Source organism: Carassius carassius, chromosome 4 (genome assembly GCF_963082965.1).
Source record: "Carassius carassius chromosome 4, fCarCar2.1, whole genome shotgun sequence".
Lineage (NCBI taxonomy): Eukaryota > Metazoa > Chordata > Actinopteri > Cypriniformes > Cyprinidae > Carassius > Carassius carassius.
The window spans coordinates 20,559,910-20,584,287 of record NC_081758.1 but is presented as its reverse complement, the minus strand read 5'-3'; the positions used below and the strand labels follow the sequence as shown (position 1 = coordinate 20,584,287).

The 24,378-nt window shown below is 37.3% G+C and overlaps 1 protein-coding gene across 1 annotated transcript in view; it reads left to right on the top strand.

The window, feature by feature from the left end:
• LOC132139458 (transmembrane protein 8B-like) overlaps positions 1 to 24,378 on the top strand; it is a 136,049-nt gene that overhangs the window by 72,544 nt on the left and 39,127 nt on the right. The window contains exons 4-5 of the mRNA XM_059547814.1: positions 1,270 to 1,403; positions 4,033 to 4,301. Of these exons, the coding sequence (XP_059403797.1) occupies positions 1,270 to 1,403; positions 4,033 to 4,301 (403 nt within the window). The remainder of the gene's footprint in view (positions 1 to 1,269; positions 1,404 to 4,032; positions 4,302 to 24,378) is intronic.

The following is a 24,378-nucleotide window of genomic DNA, read 5'->3' as shown; positions in this document are numbered from 1 at the left end:
TCTCTCCACCTCCCTTTCTCACACCTTAAGTCTTCATGCAGAAAAATTGTCTCTGAATCTATACAGATCTTCGGATCTTTAATTGGAGCATACGCCACAACATTTGTCGTATACTGAAACCAATGTGGTTTTTACAGCTACTCATCTCTTGATAACACTGCCAACTGTGATTCTGTTATGGTGAAAACAAAACAGTGCAGTTTAAAAAGCCTTAGTATAGTCTGCTAAAGCAGTACATCTCCTATAGTTATCAGTGACATGTTCAAATACACTGATGTTCAAACGTTTAGGGTCTGTTTTGGAAAGAAGTCTCTTATGATCACCAAGGCTACATTTATCAATTATCAATAATAAAGTAAACTTGTGAAATAGTGAAAAAGTAATATTGTGAAATATTATTACAGTTTCAACTAATTGTTTTCCATGTTAATGTATTCAAAATTTTGATTTATTCCTGTGATGGCAAAGCTGAATGTTCAGCATCATTACTCCAGTCTTCAGTGTCATATGATCCTTAAAAATTATGCTGATTTGCTGCTCAATAAACAATTCTTATTATTATTAACAGTGCTGAACAGTTGTGCTGCTTAATATTTGTTGTTGAAACCATGATACTTTACTTCAGGATTTACTCAGAACTTTCAAAAATATTAATAATTATTTGGTAATTAATCAGATAATGCCAAACAAATGCCTCAGCTTTCCACTCTTGTCTTAATTTTCTCAAAATAACTTTTTCCTGCTTTTTTAAGATGATGCATTTATGTATTTGTATTCCTCATTTTTAAAATCACTTTTCCTGAAGGTGTGTACTAAAAGACGAAATGTAAATTTAAAGCTGAATTCAAAGAACACAAGCTATTGGTATAGCAGATGAATCAGTAAAAACTGCAGACAGTTCAGAGTCTTTTATCGGAATTATTTGCCAAGTGGAGAAATGACAATAGTGTTTGATCTTTTTCTCGAGAGTCTGAGGTGGGAGTTGTTGTGCAGTTTGCCATGAGAAACATCACACAGGAAATCATCAGAAGTGATGCAAATGCAAATGCAATGACAGTTTCCCTCCATTTGAAGGGATCATAAGGCTCTCTCAATGTGACTTGCCCCCCCTTCCACAAGCATTTCCATTTCATGATACGCATGTACAGGTATACACTGTATATGTCTTGTTGTGAAAATTTATTTCATGGCCTGGTTTATTTGAAGATGCTGGGTTTTAGCCTGTAACTAATCCATCTATTTCCTGTTTGTTTCACAATTTTTGTGCAGGGTCTTCTTGAGGAATGTCAGTACCTCTTTCAACCTCAGCTCATTGTTCAGAGGCTCATTGGGATTTCAGTGCTGTATCCTGGTTACTTCATTGATCAGATGATTCCTCTTCACAATAGATCTGTACTCTACAAGTGAGTGATTTTTGAGTGATTTGTTTTTAAGAAAATCATATTCAAGCAGACTTAAACACACACACGCACACACACACACACACACACACACACACACACACACACACACACACACACACACACACACACACACACACACACACACACACACACACACAGGGGTGGACTGGGACAAAATTTCAGGCAGGGAAATTTCACACCCATACACCAACAAGAAATTCTGAAACAAGGACAACACTATTCTAAATTGCCTAACTCAATTTATAAATTGCCTAAATATAAAAATTATTTTGACATAATTACAATATCTTTATTGCAAAATCTGTAATACTAATACTGAACATGTTATTGCATTATAATGAGTAATATAATGAGCATGACAAGCAATATTTTCCCCTTATCATCGTTCATTTTTATAATGGTTGCTTTGTTGTCTGCCCTAGCTCCCTCTAAACCTATTATAAAACGATGTAATTATTTGTCTACTAAATTACTACTGTAACATTACAATAGATAATAGTGATGTCCTTTAGCATACAGTGTTTTGATTGATGAGTAATGGGCTGCTACTGCTAACAGATGCTTGCAGTTTAATACTTTACTAAGTAAACAAAGACAAAACTATTAAAGCCTATTTATAGATGAAAATGAATATATATATATATATATATATATATATATATATATAAAATAAAGTAAAAAAAAAAAACAACAACAGGGAAGCGGTTCAAATTAATTGCCAGGAATTCTCTTGATGGCCAATACGCGCCTAGACACACACACGCACACACACACACACACACACACACACACACACACACACACACACACACACACACACACGCACGCACGCACGCACGCACGCACGCACGCACACACACACACACACGCACGCACGCACACACACACACACATACACACACTCACACACACACACACACACAAACAAAAGATAAAAAGAGAAAAGTCTGTCTGAAATGTCTAGGGTCATTTTTCCCAGAAAGATTACTACTTTAATTACTACATTCATTCAGCAAGCGTGCATTAAATTAAACAAAAGTGACACAAAATACATTTATAATGTTACAAATAAGTATTTCAAATAAAAGATTTCTATTCATCAAGGAAAAATCTAATTCCACAGAAATATTAAGCAACACAACTATTTCCAACATTAATAATAGGAAGAAATGATTATTATTATTATTTATTTATTTTTAGCAGCAAATCAGCATATTAGAATGATTTCATGTCATACTGAAAACTCAGCTTTTCAGTCAGTAAATTATATATTTAAATTTATTAAAACGTTTTTTTCTCAATTTTAATCAAATAAATGATTTTTGAAAACATAAAAGATCATACCGACTCCAAACTCTTGAACGGTGGTGAGTTCATGCTATTCCAAACCCTGAAACTATTCTTTTAAGATTGTGAACATTTCTACTCTATTGTCATCTACGCAGACTTTCACAAATTTTTCCATGTCAGACACGAACGCACACACCATACAAGTATCTCACCTTTTCTCTCTCTCATTCTGCATTCAACACTTTAACATTCCACACACATCTTTCTCTCAAGCTTCCCTTTGTTTCAGGCTTCTACTCTCATTAGATTCAGATATTAAAGCTCTCCTCTCAATTAGCAAATAAAGTCTTTCTAAATGAAAAAGAGGAAAACAGAGGAGGGAGAGGTGATGAAATGCATTCATAAACGACAGGGTACACAAAAAGACCTCAAGCACTGGACATTATGAAGACAGCCTTTTTTGTATCATTAAAAGCTGGTTTCCAGCGAACATTTCAGAAGGACTATGAACTGTATGCTTTACCACTTGGGCTGTTGCTGTTTACTGGATGTCTGGAGATTAGTGCACACTATATTTTATAGCTTATATAGGATATCTGCCTCATGAAATATATGTATCTGTAATATGTATATAACTTTATATGTTAAATATAGTTATTACGAATAGCTCTTGTTATTTAGACAGACAAAGATTAATTTTTTAATTTGTTATATTCACAATAGGACATACTATTTCATCAGTTGTTAAATACAAAACAGTGCTGCGTAAAATTGGAAGAAGGGATAAATTAACCATGCAATAAATTATTATTATTTTATTTCAAGGCAAATTTCAAAGTTCACGTTCCAAACATTATTATTATTTTTATTTTCAGAAGGATCTGTAAATAAATTGTGTTCTGTTTGACTGAGCACGGAGTGCTGTTCATATCGTTAATTATCAAAAACCAAAAGACAAAGCCAAATCTAGATATTAATCATTTATTCTAACTTCACAGTTGTTCTCAATCACTGTTCAAATTGAAAAGGGCAACTTGGATTAGTTTCCTGATTAGTTGTTATTGATGTAGAAAATGAAGACGGAGAGACATCACTAAATTATTTTATGCATTTTCGAGAAGTTTGTTCAAATGGGCTGAAGTTGAAAGTTCTCCTGAGAGTATAAAAACACATTCCCGTTTAAATATTTCTTTGGCATTTCAGTAAGCATACCAGTATTGTTCAATACTGTCTTTGTATCTCATGAGACAATGTTTGCTACAGTCAGTGTATCTTTCAAGCAGATGTCCTCTACATTTCCCTCCCTTGTACCTGGCAGAGTGTTCATCCCAAACTACATCTCTCGGGTGAAGGTACAGCTTGTGGACTGCAACACAAAGAACAAAAGTGGGGAGAACTGTCCGGTTTTGTTGAAAATCCGCTCGAGGGCCCCACCGGTGCATAACTCTAGCGCTGTGGACTGCAGAGACAATGTCCCCTGTGAGCTGGAGGTCCTGCTGCCGTCCTGGGAGCAGTGGTACTATATTTTGGTGGAGCGCTACCTCAGTAGCTCAGATGTGTACTTTCGCATTGGAGTTCAGGTTAAAGGTAAGAGCTTGTTTTAACTTTGAGTTCGTACTGGATTAATCATAGTTTCATAATCAATCTGATCAATCCATCCCCCACAACAATCACACTGTGTTCTCTATTTCTTTCTTATTCTTTTGTCATCATGTAGGGCTTTGCAAAGCATTTAACTCTGTATGAACATACAATGGCACCAAAAGTATTTAGACACTTGTGAATACCATAAAAATGTCTGAATTTCATTGCACAGATAACATAACAACAAACAGTTCTGCAAATAACATTGTTTTTTCCCTCCTTTCTTAACTTCACTTCGCTTCACTTCACTTCACTTCTCTCTTTTTTTCTAAGGTGATTTTAGTGAATGTATGAAGTTTTCCTCTAGTTCCCAGGTATCCTAGCAGAGTAACCACATGTACAGTATAACATAATTAATGTGATCCTGAAAATTTGATGACCAGAAAGTGTCCAAATACAGTTTGTCTTAGTTTTTAAAAGCATATCTATTGTTTTATATTTTGCTTTTTTATTTTGATAATATTTATGAATGTTTTCTTTAAAAAGTCAAACATATTATTACATTTTGCCATAACAAGAATAAATTGATATTTTTTTGCAATATTCCTATATTTACTTTAAATAAATGTAGCCTTGAAAATAAGATTATTATTTTTAAAAACAAAAATACAGTAAATAATAGAAAATCTCACCGGCCTCAAACTTTGTCACAGTAGTTTGCAGTAAATGTCACTTGGTTTGGTATGATGTAATGGAAACTTACAAGTACATTTCTTTGGGTCTATATATATATATATATATATATATATATATATATATATATATATATTTTTTTTTTTTTACCATCATCTGTAATCTGCAACAGATAGAATTTAAGGCAGGAATCTATATTGTAATACCGTAAAGTCAAAGTTTTGGGGTTTAACCAGTCATTTACCATGAGCTTTAAGCCAGTAACATAAAATCACTCCAAGAATAGGTCCACCTTGTATCATATTTTTCAGCCAGTGTTTGGGGGCACGCTACTGGATGCCAGTACATTCTCTGATTCACTGATGGTCTGTAGTGCTTTAGATTGCAACAGTCCCAGCAGACTCTTGTGGAAATATTTTAGTCCGGCAAAAATAAGAGGGCAACAGCTTGACGATTTGATCCAGGTTTCATTAATTCTTTATTGGGATTTATCAGTACAAATGTTACAGGCATATGGCTTCTAGTCATTGTTTGGTTTCAGCATCGTGATGAAATGCATTTGACCATATTAAAGCTACCTGGCTGAAACACATTTCGACTTCACTGCTAGAAGGGTTTTTATAAAGGCAAGAGTTCTCATGGCCCAGGTGGAGTTGGGAAATGAAAGTGTGTTTAGAGAGAAACAGGCTTTGTTATGAATCTTTGTGACAAATTGGAACCTCAGTGGGCTCAGATGAGGACCCTGTCATGGATTGGAGCTTCCGCCTTTTATTCTGCCTGAAGTTACAATGAAGTGTTGATAAATTCCATACTTTTCTGTGTCTTCAGTCGTCGTGATGAATATGGCAATTTGGCTGCTTGCAAAGTGTGAAATAGTCAGGGCCCTCAATTCAGTCACATGGACCGTATTAATGCAGAATCGGGAAGTTGTCCGCACACTTTAAAAGACCCGCTTTGAGTTAGATTTGCTCTTTCTGCTTAAATCTGTACATTGTGTCAAATTACACAGCTGTTGTTTATAGTGTTCATATGAATTGATTTTGCTAGAATGTCTAATTACATCTCAGTTTTAGAGCATTAAAATATTATGTTAACTATCATTCACAATTTAAATTGCCTTCTTCACAATTTAAATGACCCACTCTGCTTCTTTCAAATCTACCTTGTTCTCTGATTTTGTGTGAGGTTTCTCTGTTTGTCTGTTCCCCCATTTTTTCCTCCAAGTCCTGCGGTGCAGCAGAATCCCTGCCTTTGTTACAGCCTTGATGCCAAGGGATGTTGGCGCTGTTAGAGGGGATGAAGACGAGGGCCATTGATGTTCAATGAGGCTGAACAGTCTCAGACCAGTTTAGATAAAGCACTCACAGGGGGAAACAATTGGTCATGATGAAACAGCGTACCTGAAGAGAGCATTATCTACGCATAAGAAGCAGGAAAAGGAGAAACCTGTCTAGCAAGGAGTTATTGCAGTGCCTTTCTGTCATATTAGTCAATTTACGTCACTTCATAAAGGAGGAACAAAATCCATTTTCCTCGACGAATTTGGGCCGTCAAAAGATTAAGACGTTACAATAGATTAAAAATATCGTTTTTTTTGTTTTTTTTGCAGATTTGCAAGTCTTCTAATTTTTTCTCATTCCTTTTTAATGCATTCAGTCCTTTTTTCATGAAATATCAACATAATAAGTACCAAATATTTGTACTACTAGCCTGCAGAAGTTTATGGGTAGTTTTTGCATTAACAGTGTTTTTGCTCCTAAGTGATTTTTCATATTTGTTGATAATATTTGTTATTAAAATTCTTCCATGCAAAGACTGCAGATGACACTTTCTTATATTTTTGCTACTGGCTTTGTTTTTAAAACATGATCCAAATGGACACATCAATGTCACTGCACTCTAATTTCACATGAAGTTAATGCAGATTTATAGTAATGGAAGAATATAGACGTAATGATGGATGATTAAGATTAAGTGTCCCAATATACCAAAATCATTACTACCGCTTATATAACATAGCTAATCCAGTGACCCAAGAGCACTGTAATCAAGGTAACTAGTAGACATTATCTAACACTGTCATCTGTTTCTCCTCTATGCCATTTTTCACCATTTGTGATGGTCGATGCGCTGTATCACATGACCTTGTAATATCACCTGTGTTTGAAGGTTTTGGTCAGCGCTTTTGTCCGCCTTAATTTAATTATTCTGAACCCAGCTCCCCTCTCCTTGATCAATTTCTCTGAACAGCAGTTACTAGCTGGCTGCCATCTCTCTCCCATCTCCTAAGTCAGTTTGACTCGTCATGTCCTTCCTTTGCTTTGTCTCTGTACCATTAACTTCTCTTGATATTCTTAATAGAGAGAACAGATCATTTATAAGTTCAACAAGAACCATATGGAAGTTGCTGTGTGTGTGGAATCATTTTCCTCTTAGCTGTTTTCAAGACAAACCTGTATTTATTAATAAGACAGTAGAAAGAATTAAACAGATTTAATATGATCCTCTGATGAACCGAACTACTCTTATGGTGTAACCTAAAAGATTCTGAAATTACCAGAAGATGTCTTGAAAATGATTACAAATGTTCACACTTTATTATAGTCATGGGAAATTGGGCAATGGATTTGTTTCAGTAGACACTGAATATTATTCTCGTCATAGCTTTGATGTATTGTTGTGGTCAGGTTTTTGCTCTGTGAGAAACTCTAAATCTTTCATCATCTGAGTGAATCATGTCCAGAAGGACACAAATACATCTAGACTAAACAGGAACAGGCAGTGGTTAGAATCTGTTTTGTTATTTAAATGTTGTTGTGGTCTAGTAAGACATGGATGTTCAGTTGATCTTTTAGATCAGGGCTGTAAACTCATAACCAGTATAGAGGAGTCAAACTTGGACTGAAGGATGATTTGAGGGGGGAAAATTAATTATGCTGAAAACATTCCCATTCACTTATTTCCATAAATATTCATTCATACTCTGATAAATTAGTTTAGTAATTTCCATGTGCTCCCTTTTGTTTTTCGCCAAGTTCTGTTGCTGGTTGTATAAAGTCTTTCAGGGTAGTCATCTAACATTTTTCTTTTAGACAGTCAGTTACATAAAAAAACATTTCATTTTTAATTTGAATCTAAAAGGTAAGACTGATTACTCCTCAGCTAAATGCTAGCTGGTTGGATTTGTTAATTTAAGACACAATCTATAGTGGCTTTGTTTATTCAGCTAACCTTGGACTTTATTCCAGAAGTATATTGTGGACATTCTCTTTAATTCCTAGAATAAGGTTTTTCAATTATAAAAACTGACATAAGGTGACATTTAGTCCACTCTGGCCAGTGGAAACCAAAAATGTCCAATCAGGGCCATAGCTGGGGTTCACGTGGCCCCGGTGCAGGTTGTACCCAGGGGCCCTGTTGAAATAGTGTAAATAGCAAAAATAAACAGGAAAAAGATAGACAATTAAGCCCATTAAGTCCATATTTGACCCATGGGCGTAGGTTTAGGGGGGGACGCTAGGTACTAGTCCCTATCAGTATTTTGAGATTACAAATTTGTCCCCACCAATATTTAGCAAGCTCATTTGAACTGCTATTTGGATCTTTGCACTGCTATTTGGATCGATTCTAACGGCCATGACGACGACAGTACAAGAAACGCCGTAATTTGATTGGCGGCGGGGTATCTGACAGGCTACACAGCTTTTTCATAAAGCAGGGTCAGAGTGTAAGTAGGCAAAATAACTAGCTAGCCACATAAATAAACTAGCAGTATTGACTGACTTTCAAATGAAGATTCTACTGTGGAAAATAGTATTAACTGGTGATAGTATGTGTTACCCAGGATGATAGAATGCTACGTTATCAAGTAACTGAATGTCAATAAGCCTGTAACGTTACCTTAACTTAGAATCTTGCAGTCAACATAAACGTGAGTGTACTGGAGGGTAAATGGTGTTTATAATAGAAAAAGCTTATTATATTTATTTAGATTTGTTTCCTTGTTGCAGAGTATTTTTTTGTTAGTGTAAATACTAATGTACATAATAATTTTTGTTAATAAAACGTTTGGTTGTTCAGCATTACACAGTCTCAGGTGTTTTTTTCTTTTTCTTTTGAAGAGTGCATTTTTGAGATTATACAGTTATACTAGCTCTTTAGGGACAGTATACAGGATGGTATATCGGGGTCAGGATACAATATAATGAGATGAAGTAGATTCACTTCTGTATTGTAATATTCTGTATTGCCAACAGTCTGAATTAAAAAAGGAAATCACCATTAAATCACTGGTATCTTACAACAGAAGAATTCCGGGGATGGGGGCTGAGACCAAACCTACGCCCATGATTTGTTCAAAATGGCCATATTGATAGTGTCATTAATTGTTCTAATAACTCATGAACTCTAGGCTTCAGGAAGTCCTCTTTGTTTAACAGACATCCACAGAGCCAATTTGAAATGGATCCCAGTCATTAGTTTCAAAAGCAGTTTCAAAACAAACTGCACTTAATCACACAGTTACTGTATAACTGAAGCCTCAACAGTAAGGGTTTAGGGTTTAAGCCACACTTGCGTTTGCTGCACATCACCGTTGTTGGAGATAAATTGGGAGAGCCACAATGTAAATTGGAGATTTTAAATTTTGCTTGAATTTTTTGATGCTCATTGGACTCCACAGCCCTTAAGGAGATGAGAAGTTTGAAACACAATAAAAGGAGGCTTAATTGAAACTGATGTGTCTTATTACAATTAATGATGAGTTTCAGTCTTAACATGGTGATCTGCCTGTTAATAGATCTAAACCCTCCAGAGCTCCGAGGACTGAAATGAGCTAATTCAACACTAAATGAAATAACTGCATTTTCTCTACAGAGCCATATTTCTCTTCAGTAATGGCATCAGCACAAATGTGATTGGGAACCGTAACACAAAACGGAGAACAAATAAGGTAGTTAAACATAATTGTGTTTTCGACGAGCCCCATTGTTATTGCTATTGATTGTTTAGCTGGTCTCATGAATATTTGGAATTTTCTTTTGAGTTTAACTTCGTTTATGGTTAAACATCCTTTAAGCTTGCTTTTTAAAAGTAAATACAGAAATATTTTGTATAAAAACTTGGTTATTTGACCTATTATAATATTCCGCTATTATAATGTACAGTTACATTATAGAAATGATGAATAAAAAGTGCAAGAGCGTGACCAGTATTGAAGCGCTTTCTCATTTTGAGGATATTGAAGCTGTGACCTTCTAACACAGCATCTTAAATGCAAAATATAGGGCAATTTGTCCGCCAGTAGCCATGAATTCGCAATGTCCAACCTTAATGGAGCCCTAAACCAATTTCACACACAGGGAATTGCATTTTTATTGACTTTTACATTCTCTACAATGGGCGTGAAAAGCAAAATGTTTCAGATTCAGGGGTTAAAGGGTAGAGTTGGATACATATATTTGTTGTTAATGTTGAAATGTGCTTGAAGGCCAAAGCAGGACAGAAAAGTCTGTGAGCAATCAGCATCTGGGCAAGGATAACCATACAGTATCTATGCAGAGAGAGATCAAACACATGTGAAAAGAGACAAACAGCTGCTTATTCTTCTTATTGACACACTGATGGGAGATAATAGCAGGAGATAATGAGGAGAGATATGTTTAAAGTGCACTCTTGGTATTGATATCTAAGCTGTTCTAGCTGTTCTGCCCTGGAAACAAGGTGAGCCTCCAGGGCGGGTCAAGAGACCATGGCGAAACAGGCAGTTCAGGTTGCCATTAGTGGAGCTGGTAGCTCAGAAAGCCATGGCAGATCAGGGGACTCAGGAGGCTATTGGCAGATCATGAAACTCAGGAGGCCATGGTGGATCAGGGGACTCAGGAGGCCAATGTGGATCAGGGGACTCAGGAGGCCAATGTGGATCAGGGGACTCAGGAGGCCAATGTGGATCAGGGGACTCAGGAGGCTATGGCGGGCCATGTGAGATCAGGAGATTCAGGTGGCCATGGCAGGTCAGGAGACTCAGGAGGCCATGGCAGATCATGAAACTCAGGAGGCCATGGTGGATCATGGGACTCAGGAGGCCAATGTGGATCAGGGGACTCAGGAGGCCAATGTGGATCACGGGACTCAGGAGGCTATGGTGGGCCATGTCAGATCAGGAGACTCAGGAGGCCATGGCAGATCATGAAACTCAGGAGGCCATGGCAGATCATGAAACTCAAGAGGCCATGGTGGATCATGGGACTCAGGAGGCCAATGTGGATCAGGGGACTCAGGAGGCTATGGCGGGCCATGTGAGATCAGGAGATTCAGGTGGCCATGGCAGATCAGGGGACTCAGGAGGCTATTGGCAGATCATGAAACTCAGGAGGCCATGGTGGATCAGGGGACTCAGGAGGCCAATGTGGATCAGGGGACTCAGGAGGCCAATGTGGATCAGGGGACTCAGGAGGCTATGGCGGGCCATGTGAGATCAGGAGATTCAGGTGGCCATGGCAGGTCAGGAGACTCAGGAGGCCATGGCAGATCATGAAACTCAGGAGGCCATGGTGGATCATGGGACTCAGGAGGCCAATGTGGATCAGGGGACTCAGGAGGCCAATGTGGATCACGGGACTCAGGAGGCTATGGCGGGCCATGTCAGATCAGGAGACTCAGGTGGCCATGGCAGATCATGAAACTCAGGAGGCCATGGCAGATCAGGGGGACTCAGGAGGCCATTGGCAGATCATGAAACTCAGGAGGCCATGGTGGATCAGGGGACTCAGGAGGCCAATGTGGATCAGGGGACTCAGGAGGCTATGGCGGGCCATGTGAGATCAGGAGATTCAGGTGGCCATGGCAGATCAGGGGACTCAGGAGGCCATTGGCAGATCATGAAACTCAGGAGGCCATGGTGGATCAGGGGACTCAGGAGGCCAATGTGGATCAGGGGACTCAGGAGGCTATGGTGGGCCATGTCAGATCAGGAGACTCAGGAGGCCATGGCAGATCATGAAACTCAGGAGGCCATGGCAGATCATGAAACTCAAGAGGCCATGGTGGATCATGGGACTCAGGAGGCCAATGTGGATCAGGGGACTCAGGAGGCCAATGTGGATCACGGGACTCAGGAGGCTATGGCGGGCCATGTCAGATCAGGAGACTCAGGTGGCCATGGAAGGTCAGGGGACTCAGGAGGCCATGGCAGATCATGAAACTCAGGAGGCCATGGTGGATCATGGGACTCAGGAGGCCAATGTGGATCAGGGGACTCAGGAGGCTATGGCGGGCCATGTCAGATCAGGAGACTCAGGTGGCCATGGCAGATCATGAAACTCAGGAGGCCATGGCAGATCATGAAACTCAGGAGGCCATGGTGGATCAGGGGACTAAGGAGGCCGTGGCGGATCAGGGAGCCTGGCTCAGCCACTGGTACACCCCCCCCCCCCCCCAAAAAAAAAAAACATTTCTTGGGGAAAACTAGGAGTCCTGGAGGGTGCTCTGGAGGTGCGGGCACTGGAGGGCACTCTGGAGGAGCAGGCACTGGAAGGTGCTTACGAGTAGCAGGCACTGGGGGGCGCTTACGATGAGAGGGCACTGGAAGGCACACTGGAAGAGCATGCACTGGAGAGTGCGCTTAAGGAGTGGGATCTGGAGGGCACTTACGAGGATCAGGCACTGGAAGGTGTTTATGAGAAGCAGGCTCTAGAGGGTGCCCTAGAGGAAGCACTTGCTTGCATAACGCTCTTGTGGTGATTTGTTGTCAGACAATTTAGCACTATGTTAAGCATTTATTGTTGAAATGTAAAATGTTTTTCTGAAATTTTTTATTTATTTTGATGTTCTTCTGGGTTACTGATGAAGTTTTGTCAGTATTTGTTTGCTTTGCTGATGTTACTGAGTTGAGCCACTGTGGAAAATTTTGGAAATCTTAATCCCAGCCACTAAAATAAGCCCCTTTCACACTGAGATTCCGGATAATACACGGGTAATGTGTCTCGGCAATTGTTCCTGGATCAGTCTGAAAGGAGCTATATATTGCATATAGAGATGGATCAGAAAAATCAGTCTCACTGTTTGTCGTTAGGGCACGTTGTGAAACATTAGTGAAACCATTTAATTTAAACTCATTTTGTTTGACCAGGAGAAACACATATAAAACAAAATTGAAAAATGCATATGTTAATTTTGCTGGTCCATTAATTTTGTTTTCTTTAATTATTTTAGTTTTAATAAACACTGGGGTTTGTTTTCTTCATTTTACAGCAGCACTACCATTATGCAGTGATGTGTATAAAAGCACTCATCTCCTTCAATGCCACTGTGATTGAATGTTTTATTGTTTATTTTCTCACAAACACACTAACCTCTAAAGCCTGCAATCATAATTTCTTCAGGCCATTCATGTGGCTTCCTTAAAATCATTTTCATAATTACATGGCATGCCATTGAATAATTAATATGTGTAATTCTGTTTATTATTATTTAAATTACGGCAACAAAAAAGCTCATTCCTCTCCATCAGCAGCACAGCAGTTTTGATTTAATACTTAACAGAACATTATTTACACATCATCAGACTGTCACGCTTGGTTTAAGAGAGGGAAATCCATCGTGTTAAGTGAAAAGTCAAAGTTTTAACACTGAAGCCATACATAGACATTTAACAGTGCACTCAGTCATTTTTATTCCAAATATTTGTATTGGTTTTCAGAAACAAACAAACAAACAAACAAACAAACAAACAAACTCATCTATATCTTGGATTGCCTAAGGGGGAATATATTTAAATTTTTGAGTGAACTATTCCTTTAATAAGTTAATAATGAATGCATGTTTTGTGTCAATATGAAGCTGAAGACCACTGGAACAAATAAAGACAATGAAACATAAACCAAATATTACTAACAGCACCTTTAAAAATAAACACCATACAAGATTGACAGAGTCATTCTCTTTATTCTTCTGTTAATGGAGCAAAAGGCATTTGGTCAGCAGGCCAATATGTTGATAAGGCTTCAAAATCAGATAACCATTTTAATTACTCGGTCAATAAGTGAAGTGAAGCTGGACTTTGGTAGTAACAGAAGATATTAGTTTCAATAAACTAATTACCTACGGCACGCTCAACAAAATGGGGAAAACAAGCTATAACAAAACCATCTGTGGATATTAGAGAACTTATTTAATGCAGCTAATGGGGAAAGCCAGAATAAATGCTGAGCTTTTCCTATAAAATCAATTGTATTGATGGAAATGTCTCACAATTTTATGACTCTTCTTGTTTATTTTAAACATTGTTTGGTCTTAGTTATTACAATTATTCTTTCTTTTATCTTATTAAAACCATAACCATAAACAGTCCACCTGATAAGGGATAAAAAGCAACATAAACCTTTATAAAATAATGAGTGATGTGCCTCTTAAACAGAATTAGATGGCAAGGTCATTAAATAATGCAATTATACTCTATATGTCTATGTCTATATGACGTCTTGCAACAACAGTGGCATCAGTACCGTTTAAAGTTTGCTTAAATATTCATTTATTTTTAAGCATTCAGAAATTCATTATGCTTTTGCATCTAATTTGTATTTGTTTGTTGGTTTTGTTGTCTGTTTCTTCATTCTGTAGTTAGTCAACATGCAGTGTGCGTAAGTATTAATTTACAGAAAAAGAAAAATCTTACTGAATGCATAACGGTAGTGTGTATGTACAGTATGTGTGTACATTTTATATGGGCGTACTTAAGTGATTTCTTTTTAGTAGTATATATAAATAAGGTATGTGGTGTAATTAGTATATCATCTATGATTCATAAGCAGTGTGATGTATATGGAAGTGTTTGAAAACTGCTGTGTGGGAAAATTGAGTGCCACAAAGAAGGACTAAAGTTTCCCCTCCTGTCTCTCTTTCCATCTGAATTCAAACACAAAGTATGTCATTGAAATTTCACCTCAGTGTGAAAGCAACAGAAGTTCCTAGAATCTCATTATTGGTCGCGATATGTCCATCAAGTGTCACTTTGTTCAGATTTGCACAGAATGTCTTTTTGCTCTTTGCGATTCCACAAAATAAACTTAAATGAATTTCATTGACACAGTGGTGTCCTGACAACAAGAAAATAGGAATTCATGCCTTGTTTTTTCAAACAACTTCCATTCAAAGAATAATAAGGCCATTATAGTTCATGTCATGCTGATGTGAAAGTTTGTCTTGTAGTTTTGTTCTTAAATGGCATTTTATGTTCTGCAGAATACTGAACACATCTTTAAAAAGCCTGGTAATTTACAGAACCAACATGCATGCATGCATGCACACACACACACACAAAAAGAATAAAGTAAGGAGCCCCGCACATGACATGCAAGAAAAAATAGTAGGCTAAATCGTGTGCATGATTTACTAATTTGTTCCCTCAATGTACTAAAATGTGCACACGATTACTATTGCATTCCCTCGATTTACTATTTCGTTCACTTGATTTATACATTGTGTGCATGATTTAAAAATGTGTTCCTTTGATTTGCTAAATAAAAAAACACTTTTTATTTATTTATTTTATTCCATAAAAAAGAAAAAAATCATGACCACCATAAAAAGTCTGGCCCACACCTTTTCATTGTTCCTCTGAAACAGGCTCATTTCACTGGAGTCCAGATTAAAGCTACTGTAATTAATAAAGAAATTGCTTATCACAGCCTGTGTGTTGCAAGACTATTCCAAAAACTTTTCTTTTCTTTTCTTTTCTTGATTATTAAATTAATTTTGCTATTCTCCAATGAAGTAGTGGAAATGCACAATAATTCGACTAGACTGACAGAACAGCAAAAACATGCAAATCAGCTAGAACAAGGGCCACTTGCTCCTTAATTAAATATTCATTGGCCAGGGTGCCGAAAAATAACATGACACATGCCATGAACACAAAAAAATAAGGGCTTTCCAATTTGAGCAGAGAAGAAAAGTTGATAAAGAAAGCACATGTGTTTTAGACTGATAAGCCTCTGTTTGAGACTGGCCCTCCTGCCATTTATTGTTATGGTAGTGCATGGGTGAGAATTAAAAGCAGAAAATAAAATATTATAATGGGCAAAAGAAGGAAAAGAGAAGTAGTCTAACCTTAAACAACCACGTCTCTTAGAAGCCTGCTTCTCAGCTGGGGAAATAAAGTTCCATGCGCCTGTTGATCCGTTGTTATCAGGACTCTGTGGAATCAAAGAGCCAATTAAAAAGGATTTAGAGTGTGCTTCATTTCCCACTTATGTTAGTGAACAGCATGAAAAATAGTCTGCATTGTACTGAACCAGCACAGGCAGACAGGGAGAGCAGCAGACATGGACTGCCAGGAGACTGCCTAGCAACTAAAAAAGAGTTATGTTTTGTTGTAAATATTCCATGAGTAATCTTTTGTCAAAAAGCAGATGAAGGCGATTCATCTTCCCAAAATATTCTTGGTTTACTTATCCTTTTGCCTCTTTGTGCCTGAACACCTCATGCATTAAACTTTAATGTCACTGTGCAGACAGGCATCCTGCATTAGCCTGTAAAGATGTTTAATAATAACCCCATCCATCTTACAAGATAGAAGATGACCTTGTTTAACATTGTTCTTAGATAACGGTCAGATGTTGGGGAGAGCTTTTCATCCCCTCTGACAATAAAGCCTGGACAGAGATGATTGCATTTTTTAGTACGGCACAGAAATCCCTGTAAGTACTGTTATTAGGAAGATGTCTACAGCGAGAGGAATTGTGTCGGCCACAGAAGGACAGAGTACCTGCCTGCGCCCCTGTGTCTAGGTGGATCACATCAGTGCATTTGCTAATCTTCTGGGAGTCGAGACTCGAGAGATAGTAAAAGCAGCAATTTCTCTGTAGATCTACGCAGTGGTTGTCCTAGAAAGTTTGAAAGCGTGTTTTCCCAACCTTTACATTACGCTGCCTGTGTCTAACGTCTTTTCAGCGAGGGTCCCTTGCGGATTAGAGTTCCCAGAATGTGGTAATATGATTTTCATTTATTACACAGCTATGTAGAATGCTTGACTCTGATTGGTCAGTCCTGGTGGTCAAATGACCTCTAAACAATATATTTCATTTATGCCAAAATACTGTCACTTCACTCCTATCTCCTGTATCATTTTGCAAAGAAATAATATATGAATTAATATAATAATATTGTTGCAGTGTTCATTTTTAATTTATTTATTTTATAAGCAGAAGCTTTAAAGGACAAGTAAGATAATAACATTACAATTAATGACATTTAACATATTTAAAATTATTAATTAAACTCAGATATTTCATTTAATAATTTTGGTAAGGAACCTCTGCTTTGTATTGAAGTCTGTAAATTATCATTATTTTTTAATTTTTTATTATATAGAAAAAAATAGCATTTGTAGAGATTCAGACATGCATTAAATATTTGCATTTATATATTAGCAGACATTTTTATCCAAAGTGATTAAGATGGCATACGTTTTATCTGTGCTCTGAGGATCGAACATTGGTGTTGCTAGTACATGCTGTACTGTTTGAGCAATGGGAGGTAAAAAAAATGTAAAGATGTTTGTGGATTTATTTTTTAGGATATTAAAAGCTTGATGGTTGAACCATTGATGTTTATGTCAGTATCGCTGCCTGTACCTAAAGTAATTTGTCATTTTCAAAATGTGTTACTGACAGTGATAGATACAGACAAGTTTTTTACAGGATAAAACACCTGCTCTCTATTTATTGCACCATTTTATTATTATTATTTTTTTTTCAGATTAATGATCATATTGTCCTTCACATGTCTAAAGGTAGTACTATTGCATATAATTGATGATATTCCGCCTTTATTTATGACTGTAACGCAGAGTATACAGTCACAGTACACAAGTTGTGTGATAAATCTCTGTCTATCTTAGGTTAACCTTCAGTAATGTCTCCATTATGGGCTTCAGCTGTACGAAATGTCATTTAATTAAGTTGTCATTCCTTTAATACTTTCTCCTGTTGCATTTCATAGACTGCAAGTAAGCCATTTGAATAATACAATTTAAATAAATGCATTTGATTTAATTAAAGTTGCCAACATTATTTTGATGAGTGCTTAATAGTGTGTGTAATTCTAACTCAAATTCCCATGTAAATTGTTTTTTGTTTTTGTTTATAAAACGATTGGAATAACATTGTAATTGTCTTGATCGCTTTAACATTTGGGTAGTGGATTTCTAGTTCACAGCATGCTGGGAACTATGTAAATACATATACATATTTTTTATTTATACAGCTGTATATGTACAGTAGATGATGTACAAATCTGTACACAAATCTTCTGTTCCAGATGTATACCATTATTATTATTTATGTTCTTTCTTTACTCAATGTCATGTATGTATGTATGTTTGTACCAAGAGCTCCAAATAAAAAAAAATAAAAAAATAAAATAATAATAAAAACTCCTTAGGTGTTTACTCAAATTTAGTGAATAAATCTCATTCTGATTCTGCTTTGCATGGGACTGGCTAAGCAGAATAAATGGTAAAATTAAGTATTTATTTAGGTGTATATTTAGTAAAGGGAAAGACCTGTCAGCGTTTAATGCTGTTATGTTTGACTTTTTCAAAGAGTTTCTGTTATGTTGACCTTTTTGTGGTTACCATTGTGCTGAAGAGTATAGCATGTGCTTAAGTTGAGGTTACATGAAAGTGTACACTAATTTGATTCCATTTCCAATTCAGTACTAATTGTTCATTAAAGTTATGTTAATATAAATTCAGTATCTGATTTTATCTGAGATTTTTTTTTTTTTTTTGAGGAATCAAACTAAATTTTTGTGTTTATCATGTAGATTATTGGTTGAATATAATTTGATTAGAATAATTTAAGCAAACATTTGTTTTTGTTTTTGTTTGTTTTTTTTAGCCAAAAAGTGTGGTTCTGTAGTGCTATCAGAACATTTATCTGTTTGGATTATAATACTGGCAGAATTATAAGGTATGTTTGAAGGGGTGAAATATGTGTCTCGTTTGAAAACAGCAGGTCAAATAAGAAGATAGTTACTGGTTACCTGTTTTGACAGCATTATTTTGCACCCTTAGTCATCTCAGAGGGAGACATGAGGACTTTGAGGACATTGAAGGGCCTTTCGGTTAGTGCAATACTTTTGTGCTAAGATTTCAATGAAGATTTTCAATTTCCAAATCAAGTTATCTTTTCAAGGGTATGTTTTTACCAAGACTCACATTTACATCACTAAAAGCAAAGGTCTTGAAAAAAGCAAACATGTGTGCTTGTTACTTACTGATTGCATTTTTAACCACTCTTTGCTTTTAGAAAGTGTGAATAGAATGAACATCAAAGTGGGCCTGACACGAGTCCAGAGCTTCTGTGAGCTCAAGACCTCGCTGTTACTTAGAGAAGAGTTTGTGGAGGGCAGAATACTGCTGTAGCAACTAAAGCTTTTAACAAGTGACTGGGAGCTCAGGTTGAATTTTGTTATGAATGCGGCAGACATTGCTCAGTTCCTCTCGTTTGTTTTCTTCAAGATTGCAGAGGTGTTGCGCTTCCTGGTCTTTTGATCTAGATTGTCATGTTCTGTTTGTTACTGACTTGCTTTCATCAGTGGATTGTGTTTTAATTAGGGAATAACAGGAAAACTTTTTTCATTTGTTATACTGTAGCGTTGACGCATGCACAGTGGTTTGAGGTTTCAGACTCATCCTTCCGTAATACACCTGGCAGCTCAGAGACCTTGAAATTGTGAAGTATACTTTGAAGTGCAAGTGTCTGATGTTCTACAATAGGTGCCATCAGTGGAATAAGGGAAGCATTGTTCTCCTCCTCAACAGAAGGCTTGAGCCTGTTGTACAGCTGGAAAGTTACACTGGGCTTCCTAATGCAACCCTGGGGCAAGGGCTTTTCAAATCCTTTACTCTTGAAGAATATGGAAAAGTCACATTGAAAGTCAGCTTCCTAGAGCATGCGTCATTCATGCCAAAGGCAGCTTTTAAACCTTACATGATCAGTCTTTATAGCATAGCACCGACAGTAAAAAATTTGTAATGTTTTTATTATACCTGTATTTATACCTATAAAACAACTTTTTCAGCAGCTATGCATTTGTTTCAGGGTTTTTTGTATTTATAGAAAGTTTTTTTTTTTTTAGAGCATTTATTTTATAGAAATAGAAATCTTCTGTTTGTAACATTATAAATGTCTTTGCTGTCACTTTTGATCAGTTAAACACAGCTTGTGTGTATGTCTGTATGTTTTGTGTATATAGACGCTTTTGTCTGAATTTCTTCGGTGTTGAGCCTGAGGAATTATTTGAATGATGAATTATCAGGGAATGTTTGGCAGATTATCAGCATTGCTCATGGCATACTGCAGTGTAAGATTTGAAAATCTTTAAAAGTCCTCATTAATAACAAGCTTTCCCTCTTTCTTTCACACATTTGTGTGTGTGTGATATGTCTGCCAAATCTGTATAGTGTCAAACAAGAACAGTTCTGTTCCGTTTTCTGTCTTTTTTTATTGACCTTTATAAGATTGTAACACTTTCCTCTTCATCAAAGTCAAATGTTTCCAATCTATGACTTGATTTCAGATCATTTTTAGCATTCGAAATTGAATGTATGCTGATTGTGGTAATCAATAATTACAATAGAATGTGATAGCTCATGATGATGAAAAAAAAAATACAGTAAACTGTTCAGATAAGAACATCTGATATCTCTAAAAAATGGCCTCTTTGTCAATGTTTTAGATCTGTTCACTTTCTGACTTTCAAAACCTTTGAGCTGGAATGATTGTTTTATTTCTTTGTATCATTACAGAGTATTTGGAAGCATTTGATATTGTCTCGCATGCAGTGCACATTTTTTGAAACCTAAATTAGTTTTAAATAGAAAAGAGATATACCTTCGTTCTTTTTCGGAAGACAGTTTAAGATATTTTAGATTAGGTCCGAGAGCTTTCTGTCCCTCCATTGAAACTGTGTGTACAGTATACTGTCCATGTTCAGAAAGGTAATAAAACATCATCAAAGTAGTCCATGTGACATCAGAGGGTCAGTTAGAATGTTTTGAAGCATCGAAAATACATTTTGGTCCAAAAATAGCAAAAACTGCGACTTTATTCAGCATTGTCTTATCTTCCAGGTCTGTTCTGAGCGCGTTCACTGCAGTGTAGTGATATCTGGTTCACTGATATCTGAATCGTTTGAAACGGTTCGCGTCTCCAATAAGCATTAATCTGCAAATGACTTAAGCTGTTAACTTTTTTAATGTGGCTGACATTCCTTCTGAGTTCAAATAAACCAATATCCCGGAGTAATTCATTTACTCAAACAGTACACTGACTGAACTGCTGTGAAGAGAGAACTGAAGATGAACACCGAGCTGAGCCAGATAACGAACGAAAGACTCGGTTGCATCGGTTTTCGGATCACCAGTATTGATGGGAAGTTCGGTTCTTTTCCGCGAACCGGTTCTTTCGGACAGTTCGATTCAATAAACCGGTTGAAGAAAATGGTTCACCGGTTCTTTTGTGCTCGAAGTAATGATGTCATTGGGTGCATGATGGGTGATGATGTCAATGCATATATGCACATTGTACATCCCTGTACATCTTAATATTTAAGACTACAGTTTACGTTCATGCACATTATTTTGCGTTCTATATTTAATTCTACAATATACATCTTTTTTATATTTTATTCTTATATTTTTATTGTTTACTTTTATTTCATTCTTACATAACTATATTTATTTATATTTTCATCTGTGTTGTTTTTCTTTAATAATTGCACTGTCCATGGAGCTGACCTGACTCACATTTCACTGCTGGTTATGTATGCTATATATAATTTAGTATGTGACAAATAAAAATCTTGAATCTTGGTATAATTGCCCTTGATTCAAGCCTTCGGTTTACCCGTGCTCATAACATTAGCAAAGAATCAGAATGAATTAGTTCAGAATGAATCACCAAAAGAATCAGTTCGGTTCAGACGCTCTGTGTGTCAGTCTGCTTCACACTGAATCACACATGCGCAGTATCATCAGCTCCTCGGTTCCCGAATCAGACGCGTCTGACAGAAACAGTTCTTGACTCGAGAACGAGTCAATCATTTGTTCGTTATCTGGCTCGGCTCGGTGTTCATCTTCAGTTCTCTCTTCACAGCAGTTCAGTCAGTGTACTGTTTGAGTAAATGAATTACTCCGGGATATTGGTACTACTCCGGGAGGGAGTGTCAGCCACATTAAAAAAGTTAACAGCTTAAGTCATTTGCGGATTAATGCTTATTGGAGACGCAAACTGTTTCAAACGATTCAGTTCGATTTGGTGAACTGGTTCAAGAAGATCCGGTTACATCGAATGATTCGTTCATGAACCAGATATCACTACACTGCAGTGAACGCGCTCAGAACAGACCTGGAAGAGAAGACAATGCTGAATAAAGTCGTAGTTTTTGCTATTTTTGGACCAAAATGTATTTTTGATGCTTCAAAAAATTCTAACTGACCCTCTGATGTCACATGGACTACTTTGATGATGTTTTTCTTACCTTTCTGGACATGGACAGTAGACCGTACACACACTTTCAATGGAGGGACTGAGAGTTCTCGGACTAAACCTAAAATATCTTAAACTGTGTTCCGAAGATGAACGGAGGTCTTACGGGTTTGGAACGACATGAGGATGAGTTATTAATGACATAATTTTAATATTTGGGTGAACTAACCCTTTAAGGGTCCTCATGTTATGAACTACAGTTTGTCCCTGCAGTCTCAATGCTAAGGAATGAATAGTACTTAAGTAAAAGTAACTACTTTTAATTCTCTGCAGAGAGAGGCATCTGTGCAAGCCTCCTGTTCAATATGCTCTCTTAAACCTTTCCCTTCTCACAGAACAGTTACCATAGCAATACAGAATGGTATTTCCTCTCTTCTATTTGTTTTTCTTGACCTCTACCAGAGGCCATCTCAGAAGAGGACCTAGATCAGCTCTGATCCTGAAGAGAGTCCCCTGCATAATTTCAACTGTAGTACAGTCATGTGTATCATAGATGCATTGACCTCATGACTTGGGGGTGTGACTGTCAGGAGTCTGCGGGAGGAATATGCTTGAGGAACGTGCAGCAACCACCCACATCTCATCTGTCCACTCCTCTCATTCATCTCCTCACACAGCTGCGGGAGTTTAATGAAAGTCTCAGCTTGTGCTCAACCGTACGATCTGACCTTTTCCGTAATTTCCAAATCAGCATAGTTTCAATACTTACATTATTCTGTGCTTGTGGTTTTCACAGTAATCATACCCTGTGGGTGCAGCATTCATAGGTGGTGAATAAATGGATGGATGGATAAACAGACAGGCAGAAGGATAGATAGATAGATAGATAGATAGATAGATAGATAGATAGATAGATAGATAGATAGATAGATAGATGGATGGATGGATGGATGGATGGATGGATGGATGGATGGATGGACGGACGGACAGACAGCCATGGATGGATGGATGGATGGATGGATGGATGGATGGATAAATAGATAGATAGATTGGCACATCCGCAACAGATGGATGAATGTCAATATGAAAGAAGGAAAAGAAATGAGTGTTCAGTAGCCCAGCAACCTGTTTCCTCAGAAACAGATATAGCCTTTTTAATCTCAGTGACATTATTCACTCTTTTTGCACTGCATTTGAATCAATACTGGGCCCAGCACACTTTCATTAGAAAGCACCGGATGCACATCAGGCTTTATTGGTGCTCCATAGTAAGAGAGACAACACTGAAGAAAAAGAGAAACAATAACCTGGTGGACAGCTGTGGCAGAAATGACTGTTCACTCCATCAGAGACGCACAGGTAATGGGGTCATTCCAGTAATTCTTACTCTGCGTTCAACATTATGTTTTCCTTTTAAACCTTTTGACCTTTCGTGTAATTTTATGATTGACTTTTGTTGCAAGATATTTATCCACAGATGAGAAACTTCACCACGATCCTTCAATCCCACATTAAAGGTGCCATGTGCAAAAATTGAGGTAAAAATATCCAAAAAATGACCTACACGCATCAAAAGAATGAGAAGAAATAAGGGCGATGATGTCATTAAAAAAATGTCAAGTTATAGTGCTGCAGAGATATCAACCTTAATTAGCATTACTAGCCCCGGCCCGACAGGTGTCGTAATACCAGTTTCGGCCATGGGAGGTGGTATGCGGGCAACATAACCACCAGCCAACCTGCAATACACGAATAACTCGCACGGCTTGTGGGCGTACTTATACCTGATGTCAATCGTCTGGAAAGTACAGCCCACTACTTCATTTCAGTTCAGGGAAGAAAGCGGAAGGATGACTGAAGCCCTTGGCAAGAGACCACCACCCGCTACAGGGAAA